At 44.3% G+C, this 18672-nt stretch overlaps 1 protein-coding gene across 5 annotated transcripts in view; it reads right to left on the bottom strand.

Moving 5' to 3' along the window:
• Positions 1-18672, bottom strand: part of NTRK2 (neurotrophic receptor tyrosine kinase 2) — a 324463-nt gene that overhangs the window by 190791 nt on the left and 115000 nt on the right. Inside the window, exon 12 of one of the 5 annotated variants that reach the window (XM_046023049.1) lies at positions 495-5584. The exons of the other annotated variants lie outside the window; for them this stretch is intronic. Coding sequence (XP_045879005.1) covers positions 5547-5584 — 38 coding nt within the window. The 3' untranslated portion in view covers positions 495-5546. Of the gene's footprint in view, positions 1-494; positions 5585-18672 lie in introns of those variants that run through there. 5 annotated transcript variants of the gene reach the window in all.

An 18672-nucleotide genomic window follows, 5' to 3' on the forward strand; every position in this document is an offset into this window, starting at 1 on the left:
TCTTCCATGAAAGCACAAGTCATCATGTTCATTTGGCTACATGTCACTTAGAATGGAGGGACAGAGCACTGAGTGTATCCTCTTGCTAGGACCTGGGTCATTCCAAGTTCTTAAAATACCAAAGGACTTTCCCACAGAAAGCAGATTGTTCGTTATTTGTTTGCTTTTTTTTTTTTTTTTAATTCCCTTCAACTTTTGTTTTCTAGGACTGCTTTCTAGCCAACGAAAACATGTCCAATGCAAGAATCAGTTAACAATAAATGTATAATTCACAATGATGGAAATTTTAAAAGTCCCTTTTGAGGGAGAGAAGATATATTCCAAGACCTATCGTGGGTTTGAGACTCCCCAAAACACTTGGTGACATCTCTCACACTCTTCCTTCTGACACCTTTTGTCTTGATCACCGTGAATGCCACACAGGGTGATGGTATGTGTCTGAGGAAGGGAGGGGAGGTATACAAGGCCCTACACAGAATGCAAGACACATGGAGATGAATTATAAAACTTTATTGGCTTGTTAAAAAAAAATGAATGAATTCAGCAAGTACATTTATGGTCTATCCACATTGTTAAAACAGCACTTAAAAATAAAATAAAAATGATTATCCATTATTTACAGGAAATATGAAAAAATGACTTTAAAACCTGGAACATTATGGGGAAAAACAGGACATGCTTATGATTCACAGACTGCCTATGGATTACAGCAAATGGTTTTGAACAGGAAGTGAGTGAAACCCAAGTATTTGTCTTTCTCTGGAATCTCTTGCTATTTTTTTTCCTCCTTCCATTTTTTCCTTTTCAGCTTTATTGAAGTGTAATTAGCAAATAAATTTGTAAGAGACTTAAAAGGTACAATGTGACGATTTGATATACCTAAACATTGTGAGCAGAATCTCTTGCTCTTTCATATTTGATTATGCTCCATTCATAAATGGAAAAATAAAGGGGGTGAAAATCTCCATTCTTTCCTTCGCTTCTCATGCATTTTTTTTTTCCCCGTGAAAACTAAGATGTGGCCAATAGCATCCTATCAGGGGTGCTCGCTAATGACCATCCCAAGACTCCACTGTGGCATTTGCCTGAATGAAACCCAGAGAGATCTCACCATCAGAATCCAATGGCCAGGGGGTTCCCTTGTCCCTGATGACCGAAACAAGGAAACAGACTAACCCGAGTGGAAAGCCGCCTTCTGTGACAACTGTTTTCATATCATCCTCTGGGTTGGGAGTTCTGTTCACTTAATTCCATCTGGCAGCACCCCACAGAAAATTATATTCTTGCCCTGACTGGGAGAGTCCTTAACCTTCCAGCTGCCCTGGACTAAACCCGGCACGGCTCGTGGGCACTGCAGGTGTGTGAACACAGCAGAACACACTTAATGAAATGGAGGCCTCCGCCCCAGTTTCCTTGGAGTCCAGTCTGCGGGACCCCAGGGAGCCCCCTGACCTTGGCTAGACAGGAAGGGCACAGCCCACGTAGCTGGCCACGGGCACCCACTGAAGTCCCCGGATGATACGAGTCCCATCCCTCCAGCAGCCCTCCCTCTGCCTCTGGTCTGGACAAGGCAAGGTGAGCTTCTCCTGCTGTGTGAGGGGTTGAGATGAAAACCAGGGAGGAGTCTAGACAGAAAGCGCCAGAACAGTGGAAAAGTGCATCTTGTGGCCTGCGGTGGCATGAGTGAGGTTAGCTGCGGCCCCGTTCACGTTTGGTCTCATGTTGCAACGAACAACAATGAGAAGAAGCATGTGCAAAGCAACCAAGAAAGCAAAGGGAAACCAGCCTTCTTGTGTGTCATGGAGTCAGATTAGATCGTTAGAGAGAAAGAGAGGAAAGTCAGGAATTTTACGCAGATCGAGAGAAGAAGAGAGACAGAGGGGGAGCGCCTCCATCACACGTGCTCTGGCACCTGGCACGGAGCTGAATTCCTGCCTTGCTCTCCTTGAGCTGGTGGTGCCTCGTACCGCTCCGCAACCATGGCCTTGGCTCTGTCTGGGGAGAGCCTCGAGCCCTAACTACCCGGGTGTCTCTCGGAAGAGCTGGAAGCAGCAGCCCACCCTCTCTGCGCCCTGTGTGGCGGGCAGGGGCTGAGACAATTTCCTTCTCCTCTGTGCCCCCTACTTTTGGAAAGAACATTCGATTGATCAGAAATGAAATGGGTCCGGGCTGAGAGACAGGGAGTGAAAACCCAAGAATTTCTCCCATGGGGAAAGCTTCTTTGGCCCTTTTGGCCTCAAACTGGTGTCTCTGGGGACATCAGTGGGGTTGCCATTGTCTCTTAGTGTGTCTCAGCTGCCTCCAAGGATCTCAGGGGGACCCCACTCAAGACACACGGCCTGAGCCAGACCTCCTTAGGTGGCAAGCCTGTTTCCCGTTTCCCAGCAGCCACACCAGTGCATCAAGGACCCATGAAGGGGCCTGTGTATTCTCCCATCAAGTCCCATCCCAGGGGGCCTGGCAATAGGGACGCTGGTGTAAAGAAGGCCACGTCCAACAAAACAGGAGGCAGGACTTTCTAGGTTGTCTCCAGCCACTCAGAAGTGGGGCCAATTGGGAACAGTATCACAAGAGTCCCAGGCAGGGTGACAGAGCCAAGGCCTCAGCTACCGGAAGTCCCAGGAGAGCCCCAGAGGTCAGGGGCACGCTGCAGATCCCTGGGGCCCCAAACTCCATGGCGAAAAAGCTCTCAACTTCTACACAAGGAAGTGTGTTTGCAAAAGAAAGATAGTAGGAAACAGAGGAACAATGATGTTGCTTTAAGACAAAACAAACTAGCAGCCCGCAGACACGTTTTGTTGGCCTACATAATGTTTTAAAAATAACTGAGCCAACTCTTTAAAAATAGGGACATTTCACATTAAAAAAAAAAAAAAATCCAAGTTTCAAGTTTCTCTTAAAGAATCAGATTTGGGAATCCAGGGCCCCGTTCCCGGGAGGCAGGAGTTGGCTCCGCAGGGCTGTGCGTGCCCGTGCCCAGCGCACGCCCTTTACGAAGGGCACCTGCCTGGCACTGAGACGCCAGGTCCTGGTCAGGGGGCAACGGACTTGATTTCAGCAAAAATGCTGCCTGGCCTTTTCTAATGCTGAAAAAAAAAAGAAAAATGCACAATACGTGTCATTAGGAAACTGTAAAAAGATGTCTTGTAGGGGACATAAAAAAGCAAAGGATGAAAGAGGGTGGTCGAGAGGATAGAAATGAGAAGATATGTCACTGACTGTGGTCTTCAGGGATTAAAGAAAAATGAAAAGCAAGGAACACAAGAACCATATGAAACAATTTTCTAATAGCCTGCTGTTTTCATCGTTCCCGAGGAGATGTCAACTGCTCTTTGATATATTAAATTGCCTTATCTGTCCACTTCTCTTCATTTTAAAACAAAAATCTACCCCGCAAGTCTTCTAGCTATTGAGTACGAATATTTGTTTTTCCTTTTGGGTCTGGGAGATGTATAAAATAGTTCTTAAACAATTCATTGTCTTTTTCTAGTTCCATGGAATAAAATACAAAAGGTTAAAAAAAAAAACAAAAAAAAAACTTGTACCGAATGGCCGATATTTAAGAATGCTTGGGGTACTGACAGCCTCTGCTCGGCTCTCAGTGTGAATTTCCTTTTCCTTCCAGGGTTCAAGATTTCTGCAATTAGCTGGGCTTTTGGTAAATCAACAACTTTGGGAGAGATCAAAATCTAAGTGGTGACAGGACGGGTTATTTAGCAAAGAGCAAGAAAATGGGAATTCAGGGAATATTCAGATTCCCCCCAACACCACGGGCCAGCTGCTCTCCCACTCAAATGTGTCTTTGGAAAGCACTGGTTTGAGAACAAGCAGCCCGTGTATGCTTCAGAGAAACTGCCCCTCTGTCAGAGGCAGGGGCATGGAGTAGCCAAGTTCAATGCTGTAATCCATAGGACCCTGTGAAATGTCTGTATCAAGCAATAACATACTTAGTGGCTAATGTAAAAGATACAGTATAAAATATTCATCATGGATAATCCTTTTATATCAAGTGGTGCCTAAATGGATCCTGGTTTATTAAGATTAATGCCTGGGTTACACAGGATGCAAAACAATGTTTCCAAACACGCTGGACTAGTTAAAACTCTATATCCTTAAAGCTGAACTGCAAAACTTGAGTAACTATTTCCTATTTCAACCCCCCCTCCCAAAAAGGAAGTTTTTTCAAATATCAGTAAGATTCCAGTCCAGCCATGGCGTTGATGAGCATGCCTTCATGGTCAGAGCTGATCCTGCTTTCAAGCGAAATGTTCCGGGCCTGGCTCTGCCATCCACCTCATGAGAAAAGTTGAGGGGAGGTGGGGCGAGGGCGGCCGAACCTGTCTGCGGGACAGGGGTCCTACCTGGCACAGGCCGAGTGAAGCGACCAAGGTTGCTGCAGTGGCCAAGTGAGGGAAACAGGGGTCTGTGATGGGACGGAGGCTGGGACGCCAGATCTGTAGATCCCAGGCTACCCTCTTGCAATGAGGCTGCATCTGAGAAAGCACAGACTCATTACCTCTGTGCTGCTGGGGTCAGGAAGAGCCTTCCTGCCCATGGAAACCAGCAGCAGTGTAGTATGGAGTAGGGGACTATCCTTCTTAGAATATGGTCTCCTGCTCCCAGCAGGCCAGCCATTCTGCCCGCAGACCTTTTCAGAGTAGAAAAGATACAGTTCTGTCATGGGAACAGCATGAGATACTGCGGCCTTCTCACTAGGAAACTTCTAAAAAGCAGGAGGATCGCAGGGGGCACATAAAAGGACAAGCGCGCCCTATGTGTCTGTTTCGCTCTTGTAGTTATTCTGAAACTGACTACGCCTAACCTAAATCTATAGCCCCCGACCACGAAACTGCTTTTATTTTTCGCCTGCTAACAAACTTTAGAAAAATCATTAGCATTGATTGCGTGACTCTGGACCTTTATTGCCAGTGAAGGAGAGGACCTCTCAGTGGCCTTGCCATGTCCCCACAGCGATGCCCTTAACTTTTTCAGTCGCTTCATTGTAGAAGAAGAGAGACTTTCTGAATTCAGTCTTCATTACAGATCAACAGAAAACAATACTAAGCTACATGTTATATGGAGATTAGGCTGTTTAGTGTGTTCTTATACCTGTCCCTAAATTTAGATTTTTTTTTAAACTTTGCAGTTCACCTTTAATGAACAGAAACATAAGAATTAATACATTTCCAGTATGGTCAAAGAGCACTCCTTTCCGAAGAGAAGCATAATCCAATGGACTTCCATGTCACTTTCTTATTTGAACAATTGCAAGAACAAAAGAGAAGCATTAATTTAAGATGTTTTCTTGAGTGTTTGCTTAGCAGCCTGGGAGCTGCCTCTGCAGCAGGTGCTCCCCAAACATAGCTCACGACAGCCGCAGGCTTCACACGGGACCTCCTGCAAACACCACCCACATCTACCAGAAAACCCCCAGCTATGCGGCACCTCCCGGGAGAAGCCAATGCCCGTCCCAAGAGTCCAGCTTACAAGGCAGCATCAACCAACAAGCACCACAGCCCCCTTCTCTGTCTTTTCCTTTATTTCAGCTACCCATCCAGTGGGATCTTATGAAACAAAACAAAACCTAAAAGAAACACAAAATAAAACATAAGTCATGCTCAAAACAAAAAGCAATGGAAATTAACATATAAGCATAATCAATTTTAAAAAGAACTTAATAAATAATCAAAATCAAGACACAACATGGAATATGCTTTAAAACATAAAAGAATAGATAATCACAGAACAGAAATTGGGAGAAAAACGTGCATCTTATTGTCAAGCCACATGGTTTTAAACTTCCAAACCGATTTTATGTGGCCCAGGAAACACAGGAAAGACATGCAAAGAATTTCTGCACATAGCTCTGCACAACAGTCTCGGATGTTAACATCCTAATTCAAGGAAGAGAATTGCATGTACAATACAGACGAGCCCTGGAGAATTTTTATGCATAGCAAAGGAAAAAAAATAAAACTCAACAACAAATATCTACCCAAATACTGATTTTCTTTCCCCACTTCATTTCATCAGATTATTTCTAAAATGATGGATTCATTACTCAGCAACCGGATCAGAGAACTGGCTAGCTTCAGCTGTGAAATACTGGACCACACAAAGATTTAGATTCTTTTCCAGGAATCCTAATATTAAATAATTAATTGCCTAAACTCGCTGAAGTATCGTACCATATACATGACATTCACACATAGATAGATGGAACATCTATTATATAACATATGATATGCAGCATACATATGTGGTATATTGTCTTATATATATTGCATGTATAAGACATATGTAAATATTATATATGTAATATATAATAATATTAATTAATCCTGAAGACATTAATTGAGCAGTGACCAAATAGGAAACACTACAGTAGAGGATACAAAAATAAAGAAAATGGACCTCAAAGACTTCACTGTCACGCAGATGTAGAAAGATGAATACATTACTTGCACAATAAATAACAGCTAATCCACTTGGTACCAAGCTTTCTTCTATGCTCTTTGTCCAAACGAGCCCTCTTAAGTTCCCAATAACCCTATGAGGTCGGTTCTATTATTGCACCCATTTTCCTGGTGAGAAAACTGAGGCCTTATGGGCAAAGCAATTTGCTGAAGCCTGACAAAGTGTGGGCCAGAGATCAGATTCTGACCCAGGAGCTTGTCCTCTGCAGCCACCTTGCCCTGGCACTGCGGGGAGGACGAGATCCCTCCAACTTCACTAAGAAAACCCAGTGAGAACAGGGGAGATTCATCCCATCGAGTTCTTGTGTGTAATCCGCATGAAGCTTCATCAGACCCCTAGGTGACAAAATTGGTGATATCATGGTAGAAACCCTCAAGACATGCTCAAGTTCAGCTTCGGAAGGCGCGTCTAAACCCAGTCCTCCAGACTCTGGATCTTCTGCAACCTGGAGTCTGGTCTGCCAGACGCTGGTGTCATCTGCCTCTAGAGCTGTAATTACCACCACCGATCTGTGTCATCATTTACAACACTACAAGAGTCTACCAAGCTCATTTCCACGGCTCTTCTCCCTCCCGCCCTTCCAAGTCTCAGGAAAAACACTCGATACGGACGCCAAACATCGCTCATGGATTTAATCATCCACAAGGCAAGGAGCATGCAGGATGTGCACAGCGGTGCCAGTGAAGGCTCCTTCATTCTGGACGTGAGTCTCTTTTCTCCAAGTCCAGCCTCCAGGCAGGCATTAGTGCCCTGGCTTTAGGGTTCACTGCAACACATAGGACAAGCATGCCAAACACACTAACCAAACACCTTCGGGTTCTAAGAGGGTGGGTCTCAAATTCCTTCCCACTGAAACAATAGGATTAATATCAGGATATCAAGTTTGCCAATAAAAACAGGAGGAACTCGTTGATCCAAATAGAAGACATCATCCCCAAACCAAAAGACTGGTGGATTCAATATATCACTCACTCTCTGCACACTTAATTTTGAAAAGCATTTGACTTTAAAACAGTAACAATAAAAGAACGGACTAAACTGTTAAAGGGAGCCCAATTTCGTTCCAATGGGTTGATGGCACAGGAAATCTGAAGTGTTTCTTCATGTCAGAGTGTTTACAGCAGGCCCCAAGCCACCCTTCCTTTGCTTCCATTTGCCATTTTCCTCCCTGAGGCCCGCCCAAGCTCGTTATTACAGTTTGGGAAATAATGCGCTTTGCCAGATGGGAGATCTCGGGGCTGCCATTCACTCAGGCTGCAACTGCATCCGCCCCTACTTAAACAGATGTCAAATGTCCCTCTTCAACCTCCTTCTGCTTTGCCTTTCGTGATGCATCCTTCTCCAAGAACCGTACCTCAGCGCCACACGCCCACACCACCAGCGGAGTAAAGCCAACCAGAATAACACACGGGACGTCTTGTGAGGGAAAGCCGGGTTGCTGCAGTGATAAGCCATGCACCGTGTCAGCATTCAACTGCGACTACCTCCTCCCCCCGCCTCCAGGAAGGCAAGTCGGATTCCTCTCTGATACACTTGATCTTCACAAGCCCACTGACGCACTAGAGATACGTCACCAGATAGTGAAAACCAGTCGGATTTCAAGATTTCACTCTTTCTTATAAGGAAATGTACCTGGTGCTTCCTATTTCTAAGGAGTTGATAGCAAGATTCAATCAGGGCCCCAGTTTACCTACCACGACCTCCCTAACGTTTGCCTATTTGAGTTACAAGAAACTCAAGGAAAGGGACACAAAATGATATCAAACAATAGATCATTATTTTCTCCTAGTGAGGGGGAAAGTTTTTAGACCACAACAAATGGCTGAACATCTTGTGGGTTTAGCAGCCAAACGAGCTGTCTAGCTTCTGAGCCTGAAATATAGATATTTTGACAATGTGACATTCTGAAGGATTTGCAGCATTCCGATGGTACATGGTAGTTATCGTGAGAATGGCTCTTTTATCAAGAAAAAAAAAAAAAAAAAAAAAAAAAACGAAAAAACTTGCGAGAAACTTTGCCACTGCTGCCGGCACGAGCTGATCTAAATAAGAACAAGGATAAAGCAGGTGCTGTCAAAAACGGGATGTAAAATCGAAAGCAGAGAGTAACCCGGATGTGTCCTAAAATTCCGTCCCTGCTGCTTGCTGATTTCAGATCTGTGCATTGACCTCTTCAAAGGGATGGACGGGGTGGGGGAGGTGAAGGTCAGCGAAGCGCTGTGCTTTCTTTACCACTGGCTTCCGATCCATTTAGATTTATTTACATTCAAATGTGCACACATTTCCCTCCTATAACTCAGAAGCAATCAGCCATAAAATGGCAAGGATCTGCAGCACATTTAAATTAGCAGCAATTTATCTGGAGCAAAAGGAAAACTGCTGAGTGGAAAGGAAGCGAGAGGAACGGAAGAAAGACCCAGCTGTTTGTCTAAAAAAGCAAATCTTATCTCATTTGGAGAATTCAAGCAGCGAACTGCCAACTTGGGCGTCCATGTGGCATGCGGCCACTTTGGAGGCCGGATGGTGGCCGGGGTGCCGGCAGAGTGGCTCACCTTCCTCAGAGAGCAAAGCAAAGACTTCTTGAACCTTCTGGGAAATGTCTACCAAGTAAAATCAACGGATAAATTTCTATGTTCTCATCGCATTAGGTGCCTCGAACCCAGGGAGCTCTCTGCAGGGAGCTTTCCATCACCCTTTAGACTTGAGCTGGGTGTAATTCTGCTTTATTTCAACACTGAGGCTTAAACACGCATTGTCCTAATTGGACATTTGTGGAGCATCTAATATACGTTGGTTGTTACACCAACGATCCCTTGCCATTCACCTTTTCTATTTTATAGGTGACTCGCTGGACCCACACGACCAATGTGATGTATCCAAGGTCATCCACAAATCCAAACTCAGACCCTCTGGGCCATCAGTCTCTCTCGTACAGTGGCATCACCTGTAGCAGAAATGTCCCAACGCATAAGCCAGGTCCTGGAGCTTCCTTCTTCAAGCTCATTCCAGAAGTTGCTTCCCCAACCTTCAGATACCACCATCCCTTCCTGAGGACAGGCTTTGTCCACATGCCATCTCTTGTCCAAGATCCCCTTTCACCCAGCAAGCTCTCCTTACAGAAGCCTTGACCACGCTTGAAGGTCCACGCAAAAGCCATTTCTACGAGCATTTAGTTGACAGGCCTCCCAACCTCCATGACATTCAATTCCATTCATTCACATAGCCCACGTCTCTACCTTTTTAAACTTGTATTTCTTTTCTACTTCCCTGCATCCTAGACTACAGGCCACAGGATGGCAAAGAGAGCACGTCTAGCCATCCTCTGTGCTGACAGTGCCTTGCACAATACCAAGGGCGGGATGCATTTTGAGTTTTAGAATACTGATGTCTAAACTTTGAGTTTTATCAGAGGACTTTGATGGACTTGGTAACAGAGCCAAAACGGAGGGGAGTGGAGCGCACGACACAAGGTAGGTTCTACTGTGTCTCACTCGTAACTGGGCTCATCAACGCACTTCAAAGCTTCCTGCAAAGAGTCACGTATTTGCTCGGAAGTGTAGTGAAAGTTACAGTTAGACAGGCAGACACCCAGTGAGTGCCTCCTGCAGCATTTTAAGTTCCTGGGGAAAAGGTGCCAGACTTGGTTTATTCTTTCTTGTGATGATCAAAACCACTGTGGGCGTTGAACAAAGAAAACTGTTGTCCATTTCTTCACGGAAGATGAACAACTAAAAATAAATGGCTGAGGATGGTCGGCGAGGTTTTTCAAGCTCTGGTTTGACTTTACAAAATACAGTTTTGTTACGAGCTGAAAGTTAAAGCAGGAAACACAAAGTTCTTGGCAAACTCGGCAGTGTAAGGAAAGCCAAAGCTATTGCACAATTAAAGCTCAAGGATTCTAAGGAGGATGTGGTCCGATCAGCAGGGCCTGATGACAAGTGTCCCAGGGCTCAACGGCTCCCACATCAGGGACTTCAGAAAAGATTGATGATATGGTCTCTATCTGGGGAATCTCCTAAAAATGCTACAAGTAGAGTTGGGAAAAAAAAAAAAAAAGACTGAGTTTGTGGTCAAGGGGCATTAAGATTAAGCAACCACGCGGAGACACCCCAATCTATTGTTCTCCTGTGGGGTGTGTCTAGCCTTCTGGCTCCCTTCAGTGAGTATATATTGCAAAATCCATAGGGTAGCTCTTTGCAACAGGAAATGACATCTTCTTACAGCCATCGTTCTGCAGTCCCCAGACCAGAGAGGCTTGCCAGTAACTCTTTCAGTACACCTGGACATGGCATTAGAACTCTCCATACAGAAGACCATGAGTTTCCTGCTGCCAAAGCAGATTTGTGTCTGGCTTTGCTTTTGCTGAAACACTCTAGCTGGCGATTCTTCCGAGTCTATGAAGCCAGAGTACTAGAACCTTTCATGTCCAAATAGGAGACAAGTGGCCTCAAACCTATAACTTAATTAACTTACAGCGACGTCAGATTTGCAAGAACCTCCAACATACCCAGTGGAAGGTGCCTGGCTCTGCTCAAGCGTGGCCGAAACCATGACACGCAGACCACAGATACGTTTCTAGAAGAGTCAATTATACATAAAACAAACAAGAGGAAACAAGTGCAAGGGGTCGGCCTGAGCTTGTCTGATGATGACCATGACGGTGGTGGTAAAACTACAGGGGTTGGAAGGAGGACGAGCAGGGAGAGGAGAAGGACTTCAAGCAAGAGGAGTCACTGCCAATGCACATGGGAGACCTCAAGCATGTAAAGGGGGTGGCCACGGTGATGGGAGAGTGCAAGGAGAGATCAGAAAGCCGCAGAGCAGGATTTGGAGTGCAAGTTAAGCTGACCCGCAAAGGAAGAGAGAAAATCAACATCTAGTCTGTGCTGGAGTGCTGCTTTTTCAAGAGGCATCCCAAGCCCTAGCTCAGAAACAACGTCTGAAGACTATTCCCATTAAGGATGCTTGCTGAGAAGGGAACAGTCAGGCGGCCTTTCCTGTGCCCAGTGTCTGCCTCCTGTCGCAAAGCCTGGAGGTCAGAGCAGTTAATGGTTCCAATTAAGCAGAGAAGATCAAACAAATTATCTTCACTTGAGTAGAGGTATCTTATAAATCTCATCTGCATTTCAAAGAGCTCAGGGCACAAGATAATGAAGCCCCAAACACCCGTATTCCAAAATGCAAAACAAAGAGAGGTGGGATTGGTAATCCCAGAACGGACTACACTAAACTCTGAGTTACGAAACCCCACCCCCTCAACGTCCCCCAGAGCAGGACAGGAGCAAGGCCTTCGTTCTATCTGGTCGTGGACATCTTGCAGAGTAGGTTGCCTCTGGAAAAGCTGCCAAGTCCACTCGGGGAACGGAGCTCCGGCTTTGCAAGGAGTCCGGCCTGGGTGGTCACTCCCCAGCCCTGGGATGGCTTCCTCTCCTGTGTGTTATTGCCACATCACCTCCTCCACACTGTCGCCTGCCCCCACGCAGTAACATTACCTTCCACGGCCCATGGCCCTGCTCCCAGGCCACAGATCTGTTCTACACAGGAAACTCCAGAGATATGTCCCTGGCCTCAGCCTTTTCTTTAGAAAAGTGGAAGCACCCCACCTCAGAGACAAACACAGATTATGGGGCAGGAAGGAGGCCCTTCCCCCAAAACACACCCTTTATTTCTAGTGCCTTTTCCCCCAGAACACCACGAGCAGGACAACTTCCTCATCTCGAAGTCACCTTGCTGGGGGACAAGCACTAAAACATGCCTCTCCTCCAAGAGTGGCAATGTTGGGCTGGAAAGACTGATCGTGCCATTGGCCAGACTACCTGGGACGTAACTTGACACTGCTCTGTAAAGCCAAATTTAAAATCCCATATTGGACCCTGCAAAGGTATATTCAACTCTAACCCCAAAGATTATCCTGCACCCTAGCAAGGGTCATAAGGGAATATCCTTATACCTGTTCATCAGTCTGAACGAGCACCAGCCCATTCACACCACCAAGAACAGGATTCACCATCCAAAAATGCTTCCTTGTCAGGAGGAACCCCCAGGGTCTAGCGTCACAGCCCCTGGCTCAGCACAGCCCTTTCTAGTAGCACAGAACCCACTTTAAGAAGCCTTGGTAAAACAGAGAGCTTATTTGATTCTCAGTAGGAAGCTGGAGAAGTATGAAGTCAACTCTTGTTGACACCCTTGGACACATCAGACTGAGTCAGCCCACAGAACCCCCGACTTGACCCAAGCTAGCCCTGTGTTCTAGAAGCCTCTGCTGCTCCTGACATTTTTATTTCTCAAAGAACTCATTTTGGAACAAGTCCACGCCATGAAGCCATCCAACTCTCCTTACTAACACCTCAGAACGTCTTACGGCCGCTGAACATGGGCCAACCCCAGCGATTTTACCTGGCAACACCCTTTCCTGAGAGATGAGGAGGATTCTACTCTAAGGCCCTTCAGAATCGTTTCGTTCAGGTACAGTATCTCCACGGAGAAAACTCTGGGTTTTAAAGAGAGTGCATTTTTACACACGCCAGATTTCACAGTTTATTTTCCTTTTAAAATAAAGTATGCATGGCATATACGGCAAACCAAACATGACAGCTTGGTTAAGAATTAGAGCAGTCACGCCAAGAATCAACCACAACCACTGGGAAAACAATGTATTTTGGTGGTTGTTGTGGTGGTAGTTGTTTTTTAATAAAAATTTAATGTATCCAAACATCTGACATTATTTTAAGAAATGCTTTCCAAAATGCACAGGAAGTTCTTTGCTAAATCAAAGTGATTAAAAGGGAAGGGCTATTTACCCTGTAACTCTACACACATTCTTAGTTTAAAACAGAAACCAGCATCTACGTGAGCACGAGAGGCATTCAGACACATGGGATGGACCAGTGCATTGCCTTATGCGAAAGCAGAAAACATTTTTCAATGTCACCCAGATGAAAGGACGCAGTATAATTACATGTGCATAGCGGGGAAGACTGGATTATAAATTAGTTTTTTTTTTTTCATTCTTCATAATTATGGCCATTTACCATCCACAGTTTAACTATACAATTTCCTGGACCTTTACTTCCAGCTACATTGGAACTAGAATTTTAATGAGCACAGTTACCCCACATTGATGATCTCCTTTGGCACGGTAAAGCCTGAAAGAGAGCTGGTGTGGCTGTTTAGGCAGCAAGAAGCAGCCTGAAGCCAAAGAGACCTGAGTTTGGATCCTGCCCCTCCCCTTCCTGAGCTGTGCAGCTCTGGCCAAGTCAAGCAACTTCTCTGAATCTCAGTTACCCAACACTAGTTACAGATGAAATAAGTCTACCATAGTGGGATGACTAGAACGTGAGTACCTAATACTGTCCATGCCACATACAAGTTCCTCAGCTCGGGGTAGCTGCTCAAATTATGACTCTTAATGTTTAGACAACGTGCCAAGCCTTAGACCTTCCAGAGTACCCTACTAGCTTAAAAAACTACAGCTGGAATGACATGGAAGACAGTTCTAGGTTTTATCAAATATGTGTTATTAAAAAAAAAAAAAATATGTGTTATTTACCAAAAATATGTTGAGGAAGATCGACTGCTGACCCCGAATGTTCTAGATTTGAATATGATGTTTCTCTTTTAAAAGCCCAGTTGGAGTACTTTCTGATTGCAAGTTATGCCCCAATTTGTGTTGCTGTGATTTGTTTTTGTTTGTTTCTTTTTGGTGTTGGTTTTTCACTCTGCTATAGCAGAACTGGGGGGAAAGAACATTAAAGCTAAGTGCCAACCAGAAATCAAGAGACCCCGTTTCCTAAAATAGTATTAAATAACATAAGCAAGACAAATATGACAATTTATAAAAATCATGTTTCTATATACCTTTCCAGGTATACATAAATCATATTTCACATACTTCTTTTGGGAAGGAGACTATCACTTGCATATGAAGTGTAAAGGAGGTTAGTGCTTCCATTTTATAGATAAAAACATTTAGGTAGAAGGGAGTTAAGTGATCCTACTTTGTTTGATCTAAAGACATGTTTCATTCATTCATCAATCACACAGTAACAAACCATTTCCCACCAAGATACAGGACATCTTTTTAAAATATGATCTCGTGTAATTCAGCTTAGCACTCTAGGACAAGAAGTTCTCTGGCTTCCTTTCCAAAGCAAGGACTTCTGTTATCCACCAAGAAATAAGTGTTTCAAAAACCAAAGGGACTTGAAAACAGGTGATCGCTGACTACCCCAACCACTGGGGTGTTGCCGGGATGTTCTCTTTCTACTCACTGGAAACATTCTGCCTTTGTGCTTTCCCGATTTTCCATCACGAGCCTGAGCAGTGAGCTCCAACCTTGCATACAGCTCAGCGGCCACGGCAGATCATTACTTTCAACTGTATTTTCAAAGATAGGCCTAAACATACCCTTCGTTAGGAGCTATCGGGTAAAATCTCATAAAAGGAACTTGGCTCAAAAATTCCATCTTCACAAGCCTGGAGTAGTAGGGTCCTCTCTGTCAGAGCCCTGGGGAGGCTGGACTATAGCCCTCAGAGCCATCGGAGGCCATGAGCTGGGTCATGCCCTTTCCCAGGAGGCAAGAGTTCTTTCCAGGCCAAAATGGTGGCAGTGGCTGGTGATACCACTCTGAGCCTGAAGGCTGGCCAGTGTCAGAGATTTCACAGCCATGGAAGAAAGTGTCTGAGAACAATTCCATAGCTTCAGTTCCCCTTCCAGAACCACACAGAAAGTTTTCACCTCCATCCACCGCTATAGGAATCCACAGTTCCATAAGTGGGGAAAACATACAGACGATCAACATGAAACCAAATCTCAATTGTCCTAGACACCTCTATTAGCCGCCCGGAGGCCAGGAAGGAACCTCTTAGCAACACCTTCTTCTAGACCCAGAGTTGCTTCAGAGGCAATGCCTAGTTTCCTCCTTTCTAGCATCTTCCAGCAGCAGCTAAATGAACCAAACTCTAACTAAATTTAACGGGCTAATTGCACCTAAATTACAGTCACAAAGCCCCTTCAGAAGATTCAGTCAATTTCTTGAGGGAGAAAGTAAATGTTTTACTATATAATTATAAACTTAATTAACATAAAATAAATTAATTAGGGACTTGTGCTGGTAATGAACACCATGGTTTAGCTGTTTATTGCTCTAGTTTCCAGGGGAAGATAAACCTTGAGAAGAGGGCTAACTTCTACCTCAAACCTAATTCCATCTCACCTCTCCCACCCCACTGAACTGCTCAAGTTCTGGGTTACCCTCCGTGGCATGGCATCTAGAATCCTACAGTATTCCAACGTGGATGGTTTCTGTGCTAATCTCTAGGAAAAAACAAAACAAACAAACCAAAAAAAAAAAAAAAAAGCCCCCAAAATGATAACAACCCACCCCGTCCCAAACCATCCCAGCTACAATAGTTCCAAGCTGGCAGCTCACGAAAATAACAGATGATTTTCCAAAGTGATGGTTTTCTATCCCGGAGTATAATGACAAAACTCACCTAGAGCCGAAACAACCATCTGCCACAGATTGTTCCGCGTGGTTTGTTTGCTTGTTTGTTTTTTTTAATTCTGAGAAAGAATTCAAAATTGGTACTGGCAAAGAAGGATGATTTCACAAAAATGACCCAGTTTCCAACCTGTATTTTCTCAACTGTTGTACTACTTTTTTTTTTTTTAATCTGATGAAGGAGAGGAAGGTGGCAAAAGCAGCTTTTGAGGGTGATCTCAATGGCACAGGGTAGGTTTAGGGTAAATGAAAAATGTCTCAGGTAAGAGGTAAGTGTCCATAATTTCTAGGAACCACAATGTGTCTCTCTCATATTTGTCTCCTACACTGCCATGTGGCTGGAAACCAGTCATACCCACTGGGAGGTAGAAAGAAGAACGGTCTAAAGTGTGGGCTCTGATGCTAGAATGTGCCATGACTGTGTGAGGTCAGCAAGCTGCCTCAGTGTCCTCATCTGTGAAATGGGGCTGATGGTAGTACTTAATTCAGGGCTTCTGTGCAGAGTAAATAAGCTAATACATGTAACGTGTTTGGAAATATATCTGGCACACAATACGTGGTCCACAAATATTAGTTATTTCCATTATCTTCAGATGCTAGCCCTCAGCTTTTGTCCCTTCGAAACAGCTGGTGTTTCATGTTCAAAAAGAGTTATAAATGTTTAATGGACAGGTCTGGTTTGTTGGACAAACTCGTCCACACATGCACCAAAGGGGAAAGAATTCAGGACGGAGGCTGTGAACAGAGAATCCTCTTGTTCTGATAAGATTTCTCTCCTCGGGGCGCCTGGGTGGCTCAGTGGGTTAAAGCCTCTGCCTTCAGCTCAAGTCATGATCCTGGAGTCCCGGGATAGACCCCCGCATCGGGCTCTCTGCTCAGCAGGGAGCCTGTTTCCCCCTCTCTCTCTGCCTACCTCTCTGCCTACTTGTGATCTCTCTCTGTCAAATGAATAAAATCTTAAAAAAAAAAAAAAAAAAGAAGAAGAAAGAAAGAAAAGAAAAGAAAAAACTTCTCTCCTCACTGACTCTGACAACTTTGGTGAAGAAAGGAAACTCAAAGTCCCCAACCCTGGACCATGCGCCCAGCCAGTCTCACCCTCTCACTTAGAAACAAGAAAGAGAAGTTTCTGAGAGCTTGAGGAGTTCACTCAGTGGCACAGAGCCAGCAAAGGGCAAACTTGAGACCCTTGTTAGTTTGTTGGCTATAGACTCCGAGCTGGATCGAAACGTTAACATGGCGAGAGTCTCTCTCATGACAGGCGGAAGCCAAAGACAGAAATGGAACCGGTTGTTTTTTGATACAAAAGTAAACATCCTGATGCCTCTGGTCTGGGAGTTCTGAATTCATATCTGCTTAATTACTGGCATATTTTACTGTATTTTATTTTTACCTGAAACTTGATTTCTACATGGTGGGGGGGAAGCAGAACCTGGGGGCTCGGTGTTCAGCTATCATGGAATCAACCCAGGACTGATTTCTATTGGGGCTGGCAAACGTTTTCTGTGAAGGGCTGAACAGTAAATATTTTCAACTTTGCAGACCATACGGTCTCTGTCACAACTACTCACTCCACCACTGTAACGCGAAAGTAGCCATACAATATGTAAAGAACGAGCTGGCTGTGTTCCAATAAAACTTTATTTATAAAAACAAAAAGCAGGTCACACTTGGGCTATCGTTTACTGGGCTCCAATTAATGCAACCACCTGCCTGATGTTGCTTTTACCTTATCTCCTTAACTTTTTCCTAACTTAACCCACCTCCTTAAAATGAACGCTCGTACTGTTTCACTATTCTTACGAGGATGTGATCAACAAGCAATAGAAGCGAATTTATTGTATACTAGGAAGAAAAGCCAGCATGAATTTATGAAAACTCTAAATTATGAAATATATTTAAAGAAATACACTTTTATTACTTTCATATACATATAGGAGTTGAAATTAAGCCAATAAAACATTTCCAGCTTGTTTTGGCAAGTAGGGGGTAATTCAGCCTTATCCAAGAGAAAAGAAGAAATTGAAATTGTATAATTCATCAACTTTTTTCATGAGATTTCTTCTAAAGGACTTCAAAAGTTTGCTCTCTAAGATAATGGAACAGGATTCCTACCAGTCCCATGTTTTTTTCTACTGTTAATCGATTTGGGTACTCCTCTGTTCAGAAAAGATGCCCAAATACTCTATCCAACCAATTTCTCAGTAAATTAATTATTTGTATCAGCAAGAGTTTTTAACTTCCATAAAAGCCAGATAAATTGTAATCTTACAATATCATAGATTCATGCCATCTCTGAAACACCGAACTTCCTGTTCTCTAAGGGCCTCTATCTGACCATTAGTAAACTGTGAGTTGTGTATCCAAAATCCATTCACAAACCCCTTTTCCCTTGCTTTCCACTACTTTGAGGGAGAAAAGCCAGTATACATGATTTCCCAGTATTCCTCTAAGCTAAAGATGGGCATAATTCTTTGCAGCTGAGCAATAGCTAGTAGTTCAGGGCAGATGGAGTCCTCTCTTCCTGAATTAAAAGGCAAAGCCTCACCGGAAGAAAACCTCACTGCCTTTCTTCCTTCTATCCACTTGGAGCTCAGATGTGAGCTTCCTGAAGACGCGCAGCCATCTTGTGACCACAGAGCCATGAACATGAGGAAGAAGCCTACCTCTAAGGATAGCAGAAGGGCAAGGTGCA

Source organism: Meles meles, chromosome 11, assembly GCF_922984935.1.
Source record: "Meles meles chromosome 11, mMelMel3.1 paternal haplotype, whole genome shotgun sequence".
Lineage (NCBI taxonomy): Eukaryota > Metazoa > Chordata > Mammalia > Carnivora > Mustelidae > Meles > Meles meles.